We start from the raw sequence: 19,590 nt of genomic DNA, 5'->3' as shown, positions 1-19,590 counted from the left end.
TGTAACTTCCTAGCACTGGCACCGTTATTCTGATGAGCTGTGAGATGTTAACGATTGCACGATGGCACTCGCCCGTGAGCGGAAATGGGATCGGGTAAGGGCGCCGATTGCGGTGCAATCAACATTATTTTTTACTGAACGACCGAGCATTATTTATAGAACAGACGAGGCGTAATCGGAGCAGTTTATGGTTTATGCGATGTTTTCTTGCTTACTTTTATAATCAAATCAAATGATTAGATACCACGTCTAATATGTGTAGGTTCGGTTGTGGCAAAAGCGCTCATATTGAGCAATATCTTTAAGAGGTTTGACTTAGGATTGATGATGTCAGTGTTTTAAGAGTTCTCTAAATTTTTTTTCAGATTAGATATATAGTTTATTATTATTAGACAATATCTACATAATAATGTGGTACCTACTACATATGATAAATTGAATAGATATATGAAACAATCTGAACAATATCGATACGTTCGTTAGTGATTTAATCTATTGCGGAACATGTTGTAAACTATTCTTGTTAACCTTTTGGGATTCTCGAACAATCCTTTACTTTAAATCCGATGACATTAACTGAAAAATAATATAAACAATCAGTGTGAATACAATCAGGTACAAAATAGTTTACCTCGCGATCCTTATTCCCGTAGGTGATACCCAGGTTGGGCATAGCACGCAAGATGGCGACGAGCGATTGGATCGTGTTGCTGTACACCACGGGCCGGTACTGTTTGAAGTCTTCATTTGTAAAGCCACTTTCGTGGATAATTCTGTAAACAAGAAATGAGTTATTAGAAGATGATGCGTAAGATACTTTATAGCGATAGCGGCACATCTGTGGCCAACTTAAGGTGGAAATCTAATCTGGGGTTGATTACAGATGTCCATTGGCGGAAGTAGTCCATTACAATCAGATGAAGTGCATGCTCGTCTGCTACTCCTATATTATAAAATAAGAAAAAGAAAATATTGTTACGGATTTCCTCCTCTTAATATTTGACGTAAGTTTCTAATTTTAATTCTTTAAACACTGTATTCGCGTGTCTTTAAATCTTTTTCTAATCTTCATTATTTGCTCTAGTTAATAGCGCGGTGACAGGTTTGTGTTCATTAATAAAAAACGCTAATCATTCCGGAAGGAACGCGTCAGATATTTTTTAATTAAAGACAAACATTTATGAAAAAATTAATTACGAAATATCATTTAACGTAATATTTCAAATATATGTATAACCTTATATATTTAATCTCATTGATAATGACCAAGTTCAAGTGAAGTCAATTTATTATCTTAAATATATGTTACATAATATAATAGAGACAATATTATCTATCATTTAAAATTATAAACTACCAGAATAAAACGTTTTGTAGGAAAATGGATACCGCCATTTTACCTATTTCTGACTCCGAGCAGTGGTGCGCGCACTTCTGCTTTCCGGTTTGAAGGGTAAGACGAGCCAGCGTAATTACAGGCAAAAGAGGCCTTTCAACTTTTAAAACTGAAAAGTTTCTCGAGAGTGGTAACTATGCACCCGAGACCGACTTCGGTAGAAGGCGCCCATTTAAAGTTGGTCGTTAGTTGAAAAATGGTGCCTTCAATGCCTATCTAATTGTTTTTCAAACAACTTTCCAACGTTGCCCCGTTCGTGTTTACCCCAACTACTTACTTATTCAGTGAATCGACATTAATTGAACCACATGCCTACTCTATTACTAAAAACTTGATTTATAAATTCAATTTGCTGACTAGTGCTGACACCTCCTGAAAGTTATATCCTGGATTTTCCACAAAAAAGTTACAAGCCAGACACTTCCCACTCGTGAGTATAGAAAAAACTCATTATGGTAATGTAACTGTTATTTGTGAAATGCTCGGGAACAAACAGCGGCGGCGACAGTTAGGTGCAATAGAAGTCGGCGATTGCTAGAGCGATGGCTTGGTTATAGAAATGTGATGTCATGTCAAACGATCAATAATTTTCTACGGCCACGGCATTCCCGGTAGACACGAATTGGAAAAACCGTTGCGATTGTGTAGCTGTAAATGTGTACACGTTTTGTATCCATGGATCTAATCGTTTAATCTGCGTTAGGTTGAAATAGTATATACTTTGTATTGTATATTATGCAATGTAACGTACACGTATTTATTTACTTAACATTAGGGTAACTATGTGAAAATGTTTCGATTTTTTTTATTAATTTTAATTTTTTTTTTTTTATAAATGGTCCAGAAAAAATCAAAAACAGATCTGGATATATAAATATTCTGGTGCAGTAACACATCTGTGCTCGACCTCAGGTAGGAATATCTCTATCTGGGGTTGATTACAGATGTCCATGGGCGGCAGTAGCCACTTATATCAGGTGGACTGCATGCTCGTCTGCTACTTCTATATTATAAAAAAAAATCGTAAACAAAATTTTACACAGTGGCACAGTTCCGGCACGTGTCCCGTGCATCGTTTAGTTAGAATCTTCACTTCGCCGTAGCCCACTTCGAGAATACGAACAATAAGCGCGGCGACGGGCCCGCACTTCAAAACTGCTTTGAGGCGTTTGTATTTTGAAAACAATGCCTCTAACAAGATTTCTCGTGCCTCCGATTAGCTGGAAATGTTTCCACTCGAGATGCCTATCGCGTTCGTGAAAAAAATCTGCCACAAACGAATCCATTAGTCCCATTTTAATTTTCATACAAGGTGCAATTTTCTAGGTAATTAAGCAACATTTTTATTTAGAAAGTAAAAAACTAGATCCGTTATCAAAAGTAAATGGATTTAAGCTAATGAACGTATTGACGCATAGCGACTTATTTTACTAAATTAATAATAAAACTTAACGTTAATAAAAGAAATGAGTCAAAACAAAGAGAACAGGAATTGAGCACCTAATTCCAGTATATTTGATAACACGTATTAGGATTGTACGTACCCGCAATAGCCTCCAATATGGGTTGGCTGATAACATAATATGGCATCATGGTGCGTATTTCGAGCTAAACGACATTATTTAATTTTGCGGTACACGGCACGCATGCGTCGAACACTTGACGTCACACCGTGTTACACTTAGGGCATGTTCAGACACAAAAATCCAAGGAAGTAAGTTATGACTGACGGTTATGGATTGAACAATACATTCTTACGATAAAAACTACCGTTCTTTAGCTTCAGAATATAGAATATAGAGGCCATTCCAAAATCTGATTATAGTAGGTTTGAAAGAATAATTAAAGTTAAAAATATGGATCCATTTCATAAATATTCCATTCCATTGTATTAAAGGAGACTGAATATCCTGTATAGAGAAAAAAATCAACAAATCTCCTTTGGATTATAATATTTCCATAATCACCGTTCGATCTTCATAAGCGATAAAGGAAAAAGTGGCCGTGTGAGCGTCATCTTACGGCTGTATCCGGGACGCCCGTGACGTCACCTAATGGCGTAATGTCGAGATTACAGTACAAGGATGCTCCGCGCCCGAAGGAGGCTTTACGTAAGACACATTTTCTCGCCTGGGAAAATATCCCTAACCCTATCTATTTTTAAGAAGCACTGTAGAACCATTTCTGTTCTTAGTTCTTATATACAGGGTTTGCATTTAAATAGTGAATTTAAATTAGGATATAACATAGGCTATCCTATATAATCTGAGCTATTTTTCATAATTGGTCTGGTTGCAATAAAAGATGTTTAAGAATATTAAAATATGCAAAGAGAAACATGTGGGACCATACTGGCGTGACTTAGCTCGCACAATTTAACCGAATATGACTCATAAAATTGTGAATTAGCACGTTTATATAATATGGCAATTCGGCCAATTTTGTAAGATGATTAACTGAGCGTTAAGCGTGTATCATAGAGCGAGTGCAAATTGGTGTAACACAGACTTCCGACTTTTTGGTCAACATCGTTAGCATAATTGAATACGTCAGTCTACGCAGGAACCGACAACGTGTTAGAGTTCACGGGCTAGCGAGCCGACGATGAAAACGACGCAGGCGATGTGACGACAGTGCTTTTATCTCTCGAAGAGGATCTCACATCATACCTATCACTTAGCAAGTCTACTTGACGTAGGTACCTACATCAAGATCGTCTACGTCATACGATATTTGTAAATTATGACTTCTTTAGATTCTAATTTAAGTACAATACCGTTCAACCGTTTGTAGACGTACTAATAAAATTATCATTCGTAAAGTGATTATTTTCGTTGGAAGATGTGTCCTTATAATTTAATTATAGCCGTTACATTTATTATAATACAAAATACTATGGTGCAAAATTAAATATATAAGTAAAAATATTAATTAGTTACTCAAACATCTTTTATCGAAAATGAATCTGAACAAAATAATCAATGATTGCTTTGCTATCCCTACTCTACGATTAAAATAATTGCATACCACACTTACGGTATACCAAAAAGATATGACCATTTTATTAGAAACATTTCGAATATTTTGTCTGTGGTGACAAATTCCACTTGATCATTATTTAGAAATCTAACATCAAATCGCAGTTAAAAATACAGAAAACCAAAAATCTAATGTCGGTAATAGCTCCCTGAAATAATGGACAAAGATAAAAATAATAATAATAAATATTTTGGCCTGCTTACATTCCTTTTAAATTTATAAGCGAAATAGGCATAATTATTGCGTAAAGCGAATGTAGGACGTCCTAAGTATGCCTATGGAGTGAATAAGCGCGGCACGAAATTAAAACATAATTATTATGCCGCTTACGTCAGGAACTACATACAGCCGAGCAACGGTAAGGAAGCCTTATCCCACGGGAATGGAAATAATGGAACTAACACGTAACTTACATAAAGTATAAGTGTAACGAATGGGATCAGAAAGGACTGTGCTAAAATCGGAGGTCACACATCGCTATGTCGCTTGTACGCAATTCTAGTGATAGAAATATGTCGATGAAGTTACCCTATTTTGGTGCAAAGAGTTGCCTTCCTCGCTACCTCATACTACACAACATATTTACAAAAGAAATATAATAATTTTGTATTTAAGTTATACTTTTAACCACTATCGCATTTTAACTTCCTTCTTATAAGGTATGCGTGAATATTTTAAATCCATTTCAAAAGATAAAGTACGCGTATAACAGAAATGAAAATTATCACACCAGATTTAAAATAAACAACACATTGGTAAATCGTATTAATTTTAAGACCTACATTTCATTATACTAATGAATGTATATATTGTCAGTTGTCCGCATGAACTTCAGAGCTCAATCGTCCTGATAATGCAATCAGCAATAAGTTTTATCTGAAATAATCAGTTCCATTTCGAATGCGACACATACCAATTTCGATATTACCAGTAAGCTTGATATCGGAACTAATCTCTTATCGGGCGAAATGTAAAAATGCTTGTTGACAAGTCGTAGATACAAAGATAGTGTTATAGCCAGCAATCACTCATAGCGATATACCGGGAAGCTTAGAGCTGACAGTCGTCTAGTAAGACGTTAAATAATGAACGCGATAACGAATAATACCTAATTATGTCATAGATATTGAATGGGCTACAGTTATTACACATTTGGACTCATCATTGAACGATTACATTAGATTATATAGCGGTGTATGACCTTTTTATCGTTTTAGTCATATTAATAGACTTAACTATTATACTAATAATATAATATTTATATTGTGATATAGCCACGATGTACTATTATTTTATTACGACTAATATGAAAATATATATATAAGTTAAATACTTACTTCATTTGTTTGACTATGGTACTCTTGCCCGACTCGCCAGCACCTGCAATAGAAAATAAGCATTAAAAATTTAAATATTACTTCACATACAAATGTTATAATGTTATATATTTCTCCATAAATATTAACATTAAAAGGTTAGCTAAACATAACATTTTACAATAAAGACAATATCAACACAAAGCTACCCTCCACTCTCTGACTGATTTAGTTTTTGAGTGTTTTTTTAATACAAGTCTACGTCACTATATAAGTCATTAGACAATCATCATAACAAACAGAAAAAACCAAGTAAAATTTACCAAAGGAGTGGCACTAGATTTAAAACAACCGTGCACAAATAGTCGGTGAATTCATCGCGAGCGTTCCCTAACCGTAGCTATAAAACAGGCAATGATATAAAAACAGTTAATTGCCGTCCGAACGTAAACCGTACATTTCACACAAAATGCATGTCTCGCATCCAGAATAAAAATAGGATAGAAAATAAAGCCACACAGCAAAGCTTTTAAAAGCTCACTACGAGCGAACAACTCCCGATCGGTCAATTTGTTTTTCATTTTCAACTTTGTCAAAACTCTAATGATTTAACTGATTTATAATTTCTCTCTACCCAACGATACTTTACATAACTTCTTCTTCTTGTTATATTTTATTTAGTTCTTCATACTCATGACGAGTTTCTTTTAATGTAATGTCTGTAATGTTTAATAGTTAATACCTATTATAATCATATATTTTTTATGTTGCCTAATGATCTTCTATCTTTCTTATTTTACTCAAATTCGATTTACAATCATCCGCGTTTTTATTCCTCCTTTACCTTTCCGTATTTATTTCGCGATTCATCAATCAATTAACAAAAACCACATTTGATCAACCCGAAATTATTACCCGAATTATTTATTATATTAATCATTAAACAGTAATTAATACAAAATTGAAAAAGATAATGTACTTCCATAATGATTGCGTTAAATAAAGTAAAATTTAATCAGTTTAACGCATTTGTGGCTAGTGACATGAATTTGTAATACTGCCTTATGTACAGCAACTATACAGTATCTATAATAACAACAACTAAAAAAATGTTACAGGTGGTAAATTACGTGTAAAATACGTTGTCATATTTTGCCGGCGCCTTGATGTTACGTGATCAAAATAGGTGCTAATTTAATGAGGCATTTAATAAAACGACAGTGGTGTGGGTGTCACAAAGGAGCCATCTAGAACACAGGTTCCGAGCGACGTGACCCCGACGGTATCTAATTGTCTCGGCAGCGCGAACGGCCGATCCCTGACCTCTCGATACACATATCACCTACATTGAGACAAGTGGGCTCCTGATTTAATTCCACAATTGCGATCTCGCTCATACTAAATGTAGATTGTTCATTGTTATTGAAGCGATCGATTGTACCATTTAAATTAATTTTCAGATTGAATGAAACCTACATTGACGAGTGGCGATTTTACTGAATAGCTGGTTCAACAAATAATACCTAATTTGCGACATTAACAAAAATGGGTTTTAATTACTTCATTTACTAAGAGTAAAACCTTATCAGCTCACGGTTCTATTATTTGAATCGTCCTACGCAGTACTCAAATTGTCCAATTTCTGCGAGATGAAACTCATGGAGGAATCTGTGAAAATCCTGATGAGTGTCATGTCAAAGCAATTTATTTGAACGTGAATTGCAGCTTAGCTACTCTCAATCATTTTATTTGAATATTTGAATCGGATCAGAACGGAGTTACTGGTGCTTAGTAAAACTTAGAATAATTTCCTTCCTCGCTTCAAAAAAGAAGACATTGATCCACGATATATGCACTTTCAAGGAAACATTTTCATTTACTTAATTTACAATTATATTTTTTATACCACTGAAATATCAACCGGGTCACAGCGTTTAATATATTTTAAATAAATATGAACCGAAAATCCTTGCATAGTGCCAGTATTTATGGAAAAATATAATATTTATGAATAATATTGGCACTATCACCAATGTATATCTAATAATAATAACTATGTATATTGTACGAATCGTAATACATAGTAGTAACTATAAAACTACTCATATTCTGCTCGCTTTTAACAAATCTGAATAAGTTTTCTTCCTTTGGGATGTTTTGTCGCCATTGAAAGATATTCTCATTAAAAAACTTTCCGCGCCTTGAAGATCAAGTCTTTAAATTGTTGCATCTTTTTAAACGAATCTTCTTTTGCGTAAGCACTATTAAATAATATTTATTTACATACAGTCGGAGTCACAAGAATTTATTTTCAAAAGATACTTTTGCTAATACCACATGCAAGAGTTGAATATCACAAAGTACGAAATTCTCTATTTTGAGAGTTGTGTAATTTAAGTGATTCCTTTTGTAATACCATCAATAGTTATACGTATTATGATATATTGCTATAATAACACGGGCAGACTGATTATGATCAGTCTTAGTCTTAGTTAGTCGTAGCCTTAGTATGCTAAGGGCTGGTGGACGATTTATAGAATAACTAGCTGAGCCGACAAACGTTATGTTGCCATATAAATAAAAAAATGTTAATGGGTGAACAACCATTGTCACTTAGGGGTATGAAAAATAGATAGTAGCCGATTCTCAGACCTACTGAATATGCATATAAAATTTGGTGAAAATCGGTACAACCGTTTCGGAGGAGTACAGTAACATTGTGACATGAGAATTTTATATATAAGATATAAAACGGGATCCATTTAACGTTAGATTATTGAATAAACGGAGTCACGCCAAGGCTTTTATACTAAAAACCGTATTGTAGAGGTGAAATTATAACAGATTAATTATCTATTCGAAATCTTTACATTGTTATATATAGGCGAATTTATTTGATCAAATTTCAAATTAAATGCAATTGTTGTGCTATAATAATTGTATCTTGAGGGATACAATAAAAATGAAGATAACAAGTTGATTATTTCGCAACATAGTGACATAATCTTTTATTGAAGTAGATAATAAATGTTTTGACTAAAATTTATATTACAGATACAGAGACATATGCGCAGCATGACACGCTAAATGCACGAATACAATAATATCTAATGTTAAGACGAATATTAAATATTTCACAAATTATATATACGCTGAACTTTGTAGAAAGTAACTTATTTATAGTAGTGCCTAAGTTGATTAATTTACTGAATATACCGATTCTAGGAGATATCTAAGTAAGAACGCGAAGTTTAGTCCATAGCACTATTGATATTTTATAAATGTATCGCGCGGGAGCTAACGATACTCATAGTATTAAACCGTCAATCTTTCGTACGGGTGAATTTTATCAACGGCAGATCGGACGAAGTTCGGTCGCTCGGCCTTTTTGTGCTATCATAGCGATAAAATCGGTGATCGCGTGCTCGAACAGCGGTTGTCTGATAAAATACCTGTCCATAACATCCGACCCCGCGGCACTTCAGCGGCATGACACGACAGCATAATACTGTTGCTTATTCATCGACCATGCATCCCACAAGTCATTTTAAGTGAAATATTGTCTTTTTTTACTCTTAATGTTAATTAAATAACAAAAAAACTTGCAATCCACATGAAAAGTGGTCATTACTATCATGGACATTAGATATCGTCAACACTACTACTACCTCAACGTTGTGTACTAAGAAACAACACCACGTGTAAGTGTATCTGCCTTACCATACATATTTCAAAACAGATATAAATTGCACATACACATTGCATACTTCTGTTATGAGACAAAAGTGTGACGGTGGTACTGCCACAGTCGAGGTACCGAAGCATTCTACTACCTTTTAAGTGACATGCGTCCTCGTTCACGATCACTTACCGAGAACCATCGATAGAAGGCAACATACAATTTGTGACAAATTAATTGTTATTTTTTTCTTCCTTTATTACTGTTATTCATTATGATGTTTGTCTGAGAGAAAGTGCAAGAGTTTTCCATAATACATATTGTCAATCCTGCGTAAAACTGAACGAAAAGGGATCGGAATAGTTATGAGATAGTCACCAAATTATAATGATGATAAAATTATAACGAATTTATTATAAATTGCAGTGTCTTTTTTATTTTCATCGTACAGTACAGCTCTTCCATCATCAATTAATTGACACAATATTTTGGCAACAAATTAATCCTATCGAATTAGTTTATCGATGATAATAATTTTAATTAGTGTTTCTATTGTATCTATATATCGTGTACGAAAGATAATAAATTTTGAGTTATCGCGTAAAAGAAGCTCATCAATCTCCATATAGCTCGATGTATGACAGCTCAGTGAGAACTATAAATGCAAGCATAACGATGATAAGTCGTTCCAGAGAAGCAACAGTGATATGAAAAGTGTTAGTATTAGTATACGTATGTAAATTTTCGAACGGAAATAATAATTTTAAGGAACCCTACATATTGCGGCATGCAGTGTTGAATTATTAGTGCGAGTCGCACTCCGTTGGAGAAGGTCCTGAATTTAAAGACTTATCCTTTCACAAACTTTTTCGACACTTTATCCATTTTGTGTTATGTATTCTAATGTAACCACCTAAATTAGAATTCGATTATTTACGCTACGCGTTCGTGATTGGGCCAACTTACTATAAACCAATCGTCAACTTTCAGTACTCAGTGAAATCATTAAAATTGATCGTTTCGGACTAAAATTACCACTGTGACACATGTAATTAAAATAAATGTCTTTACAATATCATTATAAAACTATTTTCTTTGTACTAGGACCTTAGTAGAGTGACGAGTATAACCGAAAGTCAATTAATATTTTAACATTCCCTCTTATAGTTGTTACTTTATTTCTGGTGTATCTAATATTAACATCGCTGACCTCTATTGACGAAACGTTAATATCGTTGTCCAAACATGAACGTATAAGTAATTGAAGGGACAAGATAGATTGGGTTTCTAAGGGGGTGGCACGCGCCTGTGATGATAAACAAGTTTAGGATTCAATCAGAGTCTAATGGGAGTTATGACGGCCGAAGCAAAAGATAACTATAAGATTTGTCACGTCTGTTAGTCTTCATATTTTATTATTTACACATATGAAAACATATACCTCTGTTTCAATAGGATTCAAGGAGAAGTTAAATGCAAAGGTTTACTAGGATATCGCAAGTGTCTACTCAATTTAGAAGCTATCTAGATTGTACCTTATGATTGGACTGTGGCGGCGCTAACATCGCACTCATTACAGTCTTAATAGCAGACGTCTGCGCTGTAGTTCTAGTTCGAACGGCGATTATCACGTGAACTTATTTATTTGAGGTATCAAATTTAGCGCTTAGGGGGTAGAAATTCAGTACCACCACATGCACATTTGAACAAAATTATATTCTTAATCCCACAGTACCACTGAACTAGGTAGCAACTGCAATGTATGATGATTGTATGATTCAATAAAAGTATGAGTACACATTCATAAAGTTAATTTGATGATGATAATTACAGTTGATTGAGTAATTTCATGTTCAGACTAACATTTTAACCAGTTCCACTAACTACACAAGTATAATGTACACATTTTATTATTAGCACTTATTAATATTACTTAAACATTTATTTCTTTAATCAGTTACAGATAGACCCAAAAATTTTATAAATGCATTATGATGTTGAAAGCATTGTATAGAACTAATATATTATACTAGAACACAGATTACAATGGAATTCTCTTATCACCTTCAACCTATTATTCCTCCAGTGGCAGCCATAGGTTGTAAAAAGAATGTATGTCATAGTCACACTAAGTAGGCTGCTGCTATAGACCGACCTTTAAGGACATTTTGGGGACTCTCAGACTTTCATCATCATCAATTTAGAAACATATCTTAAACGAATCTCATGATTTTAAAAATTCGACAGATGGTTTTGTGTTGATGTTAATTGTAACTTTGAGTAATACCTACATTTATTATATGATAAGTTCTCAAGAGAAGTCACTGTTGGTGCAGTTGTTAAATAAGTGTTTAACGAAATGTACAGCAGAGCTGGGTCACCTAGGTTCTCGCAAATAAATTGAGTACTCATGAGGTGATTGATTCATGAGTGCACACTTTAAACTCCCATTTATTATTTGTAGTTTTTGGCAGCTCTGTTGTATTCTTTATGAGACCAGTAACAAGTAAAACTTTCATAATTTTATTAGTGTTGATTTAAATTTAATTCAACAAGTTGGCAAACTAACTACAATTATCAACTATTTTATTAGTAGTTATGATATAATAATCAATTTAAAATATTTAAATATTAAAGCTAACAAAAGTGAAAAATAAGACTTTATATATGTTTAAACAATTATTTATATAACCAACTTTTTTTAACAATTTTCCAAAAGTTAGATGATCTATGATAAACATTAAATGATGACTGTCAAATTGTGATATATCTTCCGATCAATAACTAATCTATTAGTTATTGTTCTATTACTTAACTTAATGAATAATATTCTTTATTTTATTTTGAAATAAATTTAATATAACATTGTCAGTAAGTGGGAAACTCCATATAAAAATAGTGAGTCAACTTACAATTAGTTTGAATGACTCATATTTTGTGGATAACTATTTCCTCAAACATTGACATGAGATGTTAGCTGTGGGAAAAGTCAGATTAGTGAGTAAAATACTTAAGTTATTCTTAAGTAAAACTATATGCCAATTTCTAAAGCATAAATAAAGAGGTTTTGTTAAATGATTTTATTATTGAGCCTTATAAAACAGAATTAAGCTTAAATGCAAATATAAAATATTAACATTTATTCAGCACTTAGCTTTATCCAAAAGATTAATGTCCCTTACTTTCATTTGAAGTTAACCACTTTTCCAAGTGAATTCCAAAATACTGGTGATCATTAATTTGACAATGTAATGATGTGGTTAATCATTAGTCAGCTGGTAGTTTTAGTTTTCGCATTAGAGGGTGCTGACTCATTGCGAAATGAAATTGTAAAATGTGGTTGATGATGGTCACATTTATTTCTCACACAAAACAGCCTGTACTGGGCAAAATGGCTATTGGTAGCAGTATTAAACAAATTATAATTATCATAAAAACATTGTCATTGTAAACTTCAGTAGTATTTAAATATATATTGACACTTGAAAGGCAATCTTTGGTGAAATTTACAGGAGAATGATTTAAAGTCGAAATATTAAAAAAAAGAAACCACCCAATGTAAGTCAAATCCATACTGTGGAAAAGGTTAACCCACGTAAGTTAAAATAGATTCGAATATTTTGTTTTCTATAAATTACCATTTAACTGTCATCACATAATGGGGAAAATACCATTTAAATCTGTTACTACATGTGTGCAATTGTGTTTTGCTTATCATATTCAGAACAGAGGTAAATTATTAACTATTATGATGGTTTCAACAGTGTATTTTAATTAAACAATGAATCAAGGCTTTTCGTTTTGATAATGCTATCCAGATATACAATATTGCAGGAAACAATAGTTGTAGGCATAAATGAATAATGTAAAATTTTGAATTTCAAAAATCCGTTTAATCCATGTTCCATGGATAGGATATATCATTGAAAATGCAACTGTAATAATAATATCTATCTATTTTACTAATTACTGACAATTACTGACAGATTAGTCAAACATTATTTGCAATGACAAAATCAGTCTTTTCCTTTAAGTTTAAATAATTTTGTTGCTCCGACATAAGCTTTTTGTGATATTCCTTAAAATTATTATTAAAGCAAACCAATACAGCCAAAGAAGCAAACCTTCTTCTGCCATCCACATTTTATTCTGGATGAAGTGAGAGTACATCTGCCTTTTATTCTTGTCAGTGTACTTAAATAGTTGAATGTATGCTTAACATATGTAATGCAGTATGGTTGACTGGGCAGATACCATCACCACACCCTTTTCTAACATGAAGCAGTCCTGTTCCATTAAAAGGCTTTGGATGCAAGCTGACTTACATTTGAGGCATTATATTTGTTTTCAAAAGTGGCAAAACATCTATGATTGGTTTTAGGTGGAAACTGTGCGATTTGGAGTTTGTCACAGACATTCATCGGTGGCATTGACCACTCACCATCAGGTGAACTGGAACCTTGCTTGCTACAATGATTAACCACAAACAGAAATACAAAACCAATGTGTATTTAATTTCCTTTGATGAATTCGCTGCTTGAAAGTATTTTGCCGGATATACAAATATTATGACAATTTATAGAGCTTTGCACAAGAAGTTGTGTAAGTATATTATAATTTTTGAATAAAACAATTCATAACTATTATAAATTATGCAAGGTGGAGAACACTTCATATCTTCCATTTGTAGGGAGAGAGCCATATCCATTGGGACATAAAAAGAATGTAGGCCAAGCCTATCACAGGTTGCATATTAATTTTCATCTTTGTCAGATTTAATTCAAATATATCTTAAGCTGTTGAATCTCTTATGATAAAGAATCAATATTCAGGATTATTATTTCTATTTGAGATTATAAAACTATTAGTTTATATGAATTAAGTTTGTGTCAATGTGTTAAAGCATTATATACAAACAGAAATGTAAATATGATAATATACATATGAACTACAATCATAATTCAAATTGGTTACAAAATAGGCTACATAACATAATCAAACCCCGATTGATTTTCGAAGCATAAACTATTAGGCACTTTCATTTGCACGCGGAACAAACTATGCATACCAGCATATTGATGAGTTCAAGAGAAAGCTAATTACTGTAAGTCGTAAATAACATTTTGTAGTGATTTTACATGAACATATTATACTACACCAAAATTATGGCTCCGCGAATGTAAGCATTTTTAAAAAACTAGCAACAACTGCCATCGATGTCGGTAAGCGTTCAGATAAATTGAAGTCATGGGTGCGGCTTAGCGAAAATCTCCTAAGAACCTACCTAACAGCAACAACTTTATATCCTTGGAGGCCTGGATGCCATCTTCTTTCAGGTTCCTCTCGATCTGTCGGCTTCGGGCAGCCGCCGCGCGCTCCTCGGCCGACTGAGCGCACCCCATTTTGGCAGCAGCTCCTGTGCCCTGGCCGCCGTCCGCCCCGACTCCCGAGCCGGGCGCGCTCTCACCGCTTCCTCTGCATACGCTTCGAGCGCGTCCTGCCGCCCCGGTCGCACCGGACCCACCCTACACTAAGCTACCACTCAACACAGTAACCTAACCGACTGGATCACTCTGCACGGTTCCAAATGGATATTTACGCACTCTCGGGCCAAAATACAACCGCACCTTCTTTACTTTCACTAATATCCACCGCACACGACACTGAAACGCGTAACGACAGCGTAAACTTTAATTGATTTTATGAATTCGCATAAGATAATGGCGGCCGGATGACGAGCACCAGCTCCACTCCGTGACGACTGACGGCGACCGCGCCCCGCTCGACTGACGTTCGGTCGCGTTCGGCACTTTTCGTTCCGACTCGCTCACACATGCGTAATGTAGATTCACACACGAAAGAGAACGAAATATTGAAATCTACAATAATTCTTTGGCGTGATCAAAATAATAAAAGGAAGTCAAAAAATCATATAATTTGTTCACCACGGAAACTTGAAATAAAAACTAAAATAAAATTTAATTATGTGAACGTTATAATAGTACGATATTATGGATCATTTTAAATAATTGCTGAATTACTATCGTTACTACAAAAACGCATCTATCTCAGTTCTATTCCACATAAAAATGTAGTTTTCTACTAACCTACCTATGATACAAGTTGTACATAACCATTTCACATGTTGATTAAAATATTGTGTTAAAGTTACTAACGTAATGATTAAACAATATTTTAATAAATTATAAAATAGCACTATGTCAATGGCGCATTAAATTAGATGAGCTACTCGACACCAGATGGCACTTAATATTTTGATTATCTGTTTTATTTCATAAAACAGTTATGATAATGATTTTTTTTATTTCATGCTTCTTGTGTGCATTTGGAATTATGTTTTTCTATAATAAATACTTAAAAAGAGAATTATACTCGGGGAATTGTATGAAATTTTCATATTTTACGTCAGAATAATTTTAATCCAGTGTTCTTTTAACAATGCAACATATGATTCCAAACAAGCTTCAAATTGGCACAAGTCCAGATCATCCAATATTCATTTCTGAGTACCTCAATTTTACGAATTGAGTATAAAAGGCAAAAGCCTACATTTTATGATACAAAAGATTGTGCCATGCAGATAAAATCGTTCTTCGTGCCTACTAGTCATATGTATTTTTTATAACGCAGAATCATTAGAAGTAGCAAATCAAAATGTAGTCTACTTGATAGTACGTGGTCATTACAATGGTCAATACCGCCCTTGAAATCGTATAAAACAGTTATATATAAAGAGAACTGTTGTGTATCCATTGGAAGTACGTGTATTATGTGAATTACTCATTTGTATGATAATGTACTTTATTAGTTTATTCTATGTTACTTAATAACAAAGCATAATTATCACAGCAATTCTTCAAAATATTATTACTATATAGTAGAGAATCCCAGTATAGAACGACTCTAACCGAGCTGGTTAATGCGTGAAACGTTTTTTTATATCAAATTAAATATGTCAAAAAGTATATTTCAAATGGGTTGACTAAAAATTTCAGTCCTAGTCAGTGGGTACAGTGGTTATTTAAAACACTTAACTCTCGTGTTAAGTGCTTAGCACTACTGTAACCATCCACTATTATCTGCTGAGCGGTCATCTCGTGATATTTGAGATATTTCTATTGAATAATAACATATTTAGAAGTCGTTATTGTTCTGTTTTAGCGGAGTTAATGCAACAGTTATTTAATCACCTTACATACTATTTGTCCTTCTTTGAAGGTGATAAGATAGATTTAGGTATCTGTGATCACTTTAAGAAAATACACCTTGCTTATAAATATTCCTAGACGGTAATTTACTCTTCAGAGAAGAGAACATGATAGCTATACGGATAGAGTTGCTATCATGTTCCGAATGGATTCAAGGATGGTGTAAGGATACTATAATTTTATTGTAAAAATTAGCTGTCTTCTTTAGAAGGAGATAGTGTTGTCTTATTAATAATATTAGTATTTACTCAGATATTTGTTTATTTGTGTACTATGTATAATAAATAAATAATGTGGCCAGACATTTCATCCTTTTGTTCTCCATCGTCATCATAATATATCCGATATGTCGTAGGTTCTCTACAAGTAACAAGTAATAATTATAGTAGACATAACGAGTAGATACATATCGTTAAGAAATCAGACGTGCGTGCCTTATATTCAAAGCTAAATTTCATCTATCATTGGTATATAAAATAATGTACAATATGTTTTAAATTACAATATGTTTCGAAATCGTTTTAAATAGTTGAATAATTTCAGATAAATTTCTTTCGAGTAGAATGGACTTTAATCATAATTATAATAATCTTTGGTCTTTCCAAGTAACTTATTTTAAAGCTCTATATTCTGTAAAAAATGATAAAAAGCAACAAGCGGAATCTGACAACGTCGATGTGTCGTAAACGTGCCGGCTCGCCGTCAGCAGGCCCGAAGTCGATACAGCTCCGGATGACGTGCGCGCGCAGTTCACCTATAAAAGAAAGAGAGAAACATTCCATTACCGAGGAGCAGGAGCTTGATGTCCTTGGCTGCCTGGATGCCATCTTCCTTGAGGTTTTTCTCGATCTGCTTGCTGCGTGCGAGGGCGGCGCGCTCCTCGGCGGACGAAGCGCAGCCCATGGCGATAGCGCGCACGGCCTGGCTCGCTACGCGCGGCAGCGCCGTGCTCCTCGCATGCTCCCGGGTCGTCGTCGCGCGCAGTTGGCGCCGCGCACGCGCTCGGTCGCGCACGCGTGCTCTGGTTAGATTCGGAAGCGCACGGGCGCTAAATCAGCACGTGAGCCGTCCGTCGACCGGCCGGGACCTCGGCGTGCACCGGGGAAGGTCCCTGAGACGCGCGGCTGCGAGAGACGATCGAGGTGGCAACGCGGCGTGGGCCCGCGAACGAATGACGGGTTGCGCAGGTCTGCAGCGCCGCGTCTAGTGCGCACGCTCGCCGCCTCCGCCGCGCCGGCCCGAGCGCGCTGCCGCCCGGTACCCCCTAACACTAATTACACCCTACGCCAATCTCGACACCCGTTGAAGTTTTCTTGAGACTGCATATTAAAAGCACATGAATGCAGTAACTGCACTGGAGAAAATGTTTGATTAAGTAATTTGTCCTTGTATAAGAAATACAAAGAGCATATTTCTTTGGTTTTTGTAATACATACCTATAAGTAATAAATAAAAAATATGATGATGATGAATAAAAATATATATATATTTTTTATAACAATACCTAACTATCTATTTGCAAAGTTTCTTCTTAGGTAGCACGTATTACGTACCTATAATTAAAATGCATAGGAATATTTATATGTATTTCAATAAATTGACGTTTCCAAACAATGTGTTTTATTTGGGCACTTATTGATGATGAAAGTAATGTTATTTAAAATACATAACAAACAATCCAATAATTTCATAATAATATTATCATTATATCGTGATAAGAGCCCTTCAATACTGAGTATGAATTAAGTATCTAGATTGCTCTAGACTAAATATATGGACTATGTCAGAATTAAATGGAAAAAAATAATAAACTGCCGCCCCACTGCCGTGGAAGTACTTAACATACTAAAAAAAAAATCAAACATTTACTATTTGTATAATTGTAATTGATGACATTTAATGTATTTCCTTTTCTTTATGTAGAACACGGTGTGAGTGTAATTGACCATGAGTTGGATGATGTGGCGCCAAACGAAAAATTCTGATTTCTCTCAAAAATACCTAACAATACACAGTTCACAGAAACATAGAAAACTTATTTACTAAACAATATTACGCACTCTCGGTCAAAATACAAACGCCATCTATTGTTCAGTAGAAGAACCATAGATTAGCAAGGATACTTCGCCGCCTTGAAATTGAATGAAGCCACAAAGTTCTTTTTTTGAATTTTTGACAAATAAAAACATTTTTAGAGAAAATTTACGAATAAATAACTAATACAGCGTAATTTACATAATAAATAAATAATTATTTCAAATATTTTAGGGACATTTTAGCACGGAGACGTGGCAAAACTTTTTACGCAACTATTTCAATTCTCTAAAACTGGGTACATTTTCTTGTTAGGAGTAAGTAATCTTTACTTATCTATGAGAAGAACAATAAAGTTAAGGTATGTTCAGTTGGTACAATTCCACAATTAACGTTATTGTTATTATTTTATATATTTTAAGTTCCTATTTTTATATAATATAGTCAGGAACGTTGAAAATAGAGATAATTACAATCAAAGCCGAACAACTTTATGACAACATCGGTAGTAAAATTGATTTAGTCTAATTTGTCATGCAATGCATTAATTGCATTAATGCATATTTTTTTATAAGATTTGACTTAAGAAAATCGCAAAATAGTTCCTTTTATTTAACTCTTCATAGTCAAAGTTATATAGATACCCTCTATATTCTTGTTGTGTGATAAGTGTAATATTTAATGAATCAAAATTACTCTCGCCTGATAAATGTACCCCGATGACTTGCAACACTGGCATAATGTCAAATCAGCGGATAGCCTTAGCAAAGAGTATGGTAACCTATATAGCCTTAGGTTTTTGTTCCGAGCAAAGAGCAAGATGGGACTTCGTACCCACAGGTCTCTCATATGCAAATCTGGCAACACTGGCCAGCTGTCAATAATAAATGTGTCAAA

At 34.2% G+C, this 19,590-nt stretch overlaps 1 protein-coding gene across 2 annotated transcripts in view; it reads right to left on the bottom strand.

Moving 5' to 3' along the window:
• Positions 1-17,832, bottom strand: part of Galphao (G protein alpha o subunit) — a 48,038-nt gene extending 30,206 nt beyond the window's left edge. Inside the window, exons 1-3 of one of the 2 annotated variants that reach the window (XM_073086601.1) lie at positions 17,445-17,832; positions 5,773-5,815; positions 632-773 (exon numbers count right to left, since the gene is read on the bottom strand). In XM_073086601.1, the coding sequence (XP_072942702.1) occupies positions 632-773; positions 5,773-5,815; positions 17,445-17,562 (303 nt within the window). In that variant the 5' untranslated portion in view covers positions 17,563-17,832. Of the gene's footprint in view, positions 1-631; positions 774-5,772; positions 5,816-14,714; positions 15,212-17,444 lie in introns of those variants that run through there. The other variant, XM_073086600.1, reaches the window with a different exon arrangement.
• Between the last annotated feature and the right edge of the window lie 1,758 nt (positions 17,833-19,590).

The sequence above is a fragment of the Epargyreus clarus genome, unplaced genomic scaffold (assembly GCF_041222505.1).
Source record: "Epargyreus clarus isolate Ecla_fem2 unplaced genomic scaffold, WU_Ecla_fem_2.2 ptg000024l, whole genome shotgun sequence".
Lineage (NCBI taxonomy): Eukaryota > Metazoa > Arthropoda > Insecta > Lepidoptera > Hesperiidae > Epargyreus > Epargyreus clarus.
Note: the sequence above shows the minus strand (reverse complement) of the source record. Positions and strands in the feature narration are given on the sequence as shown.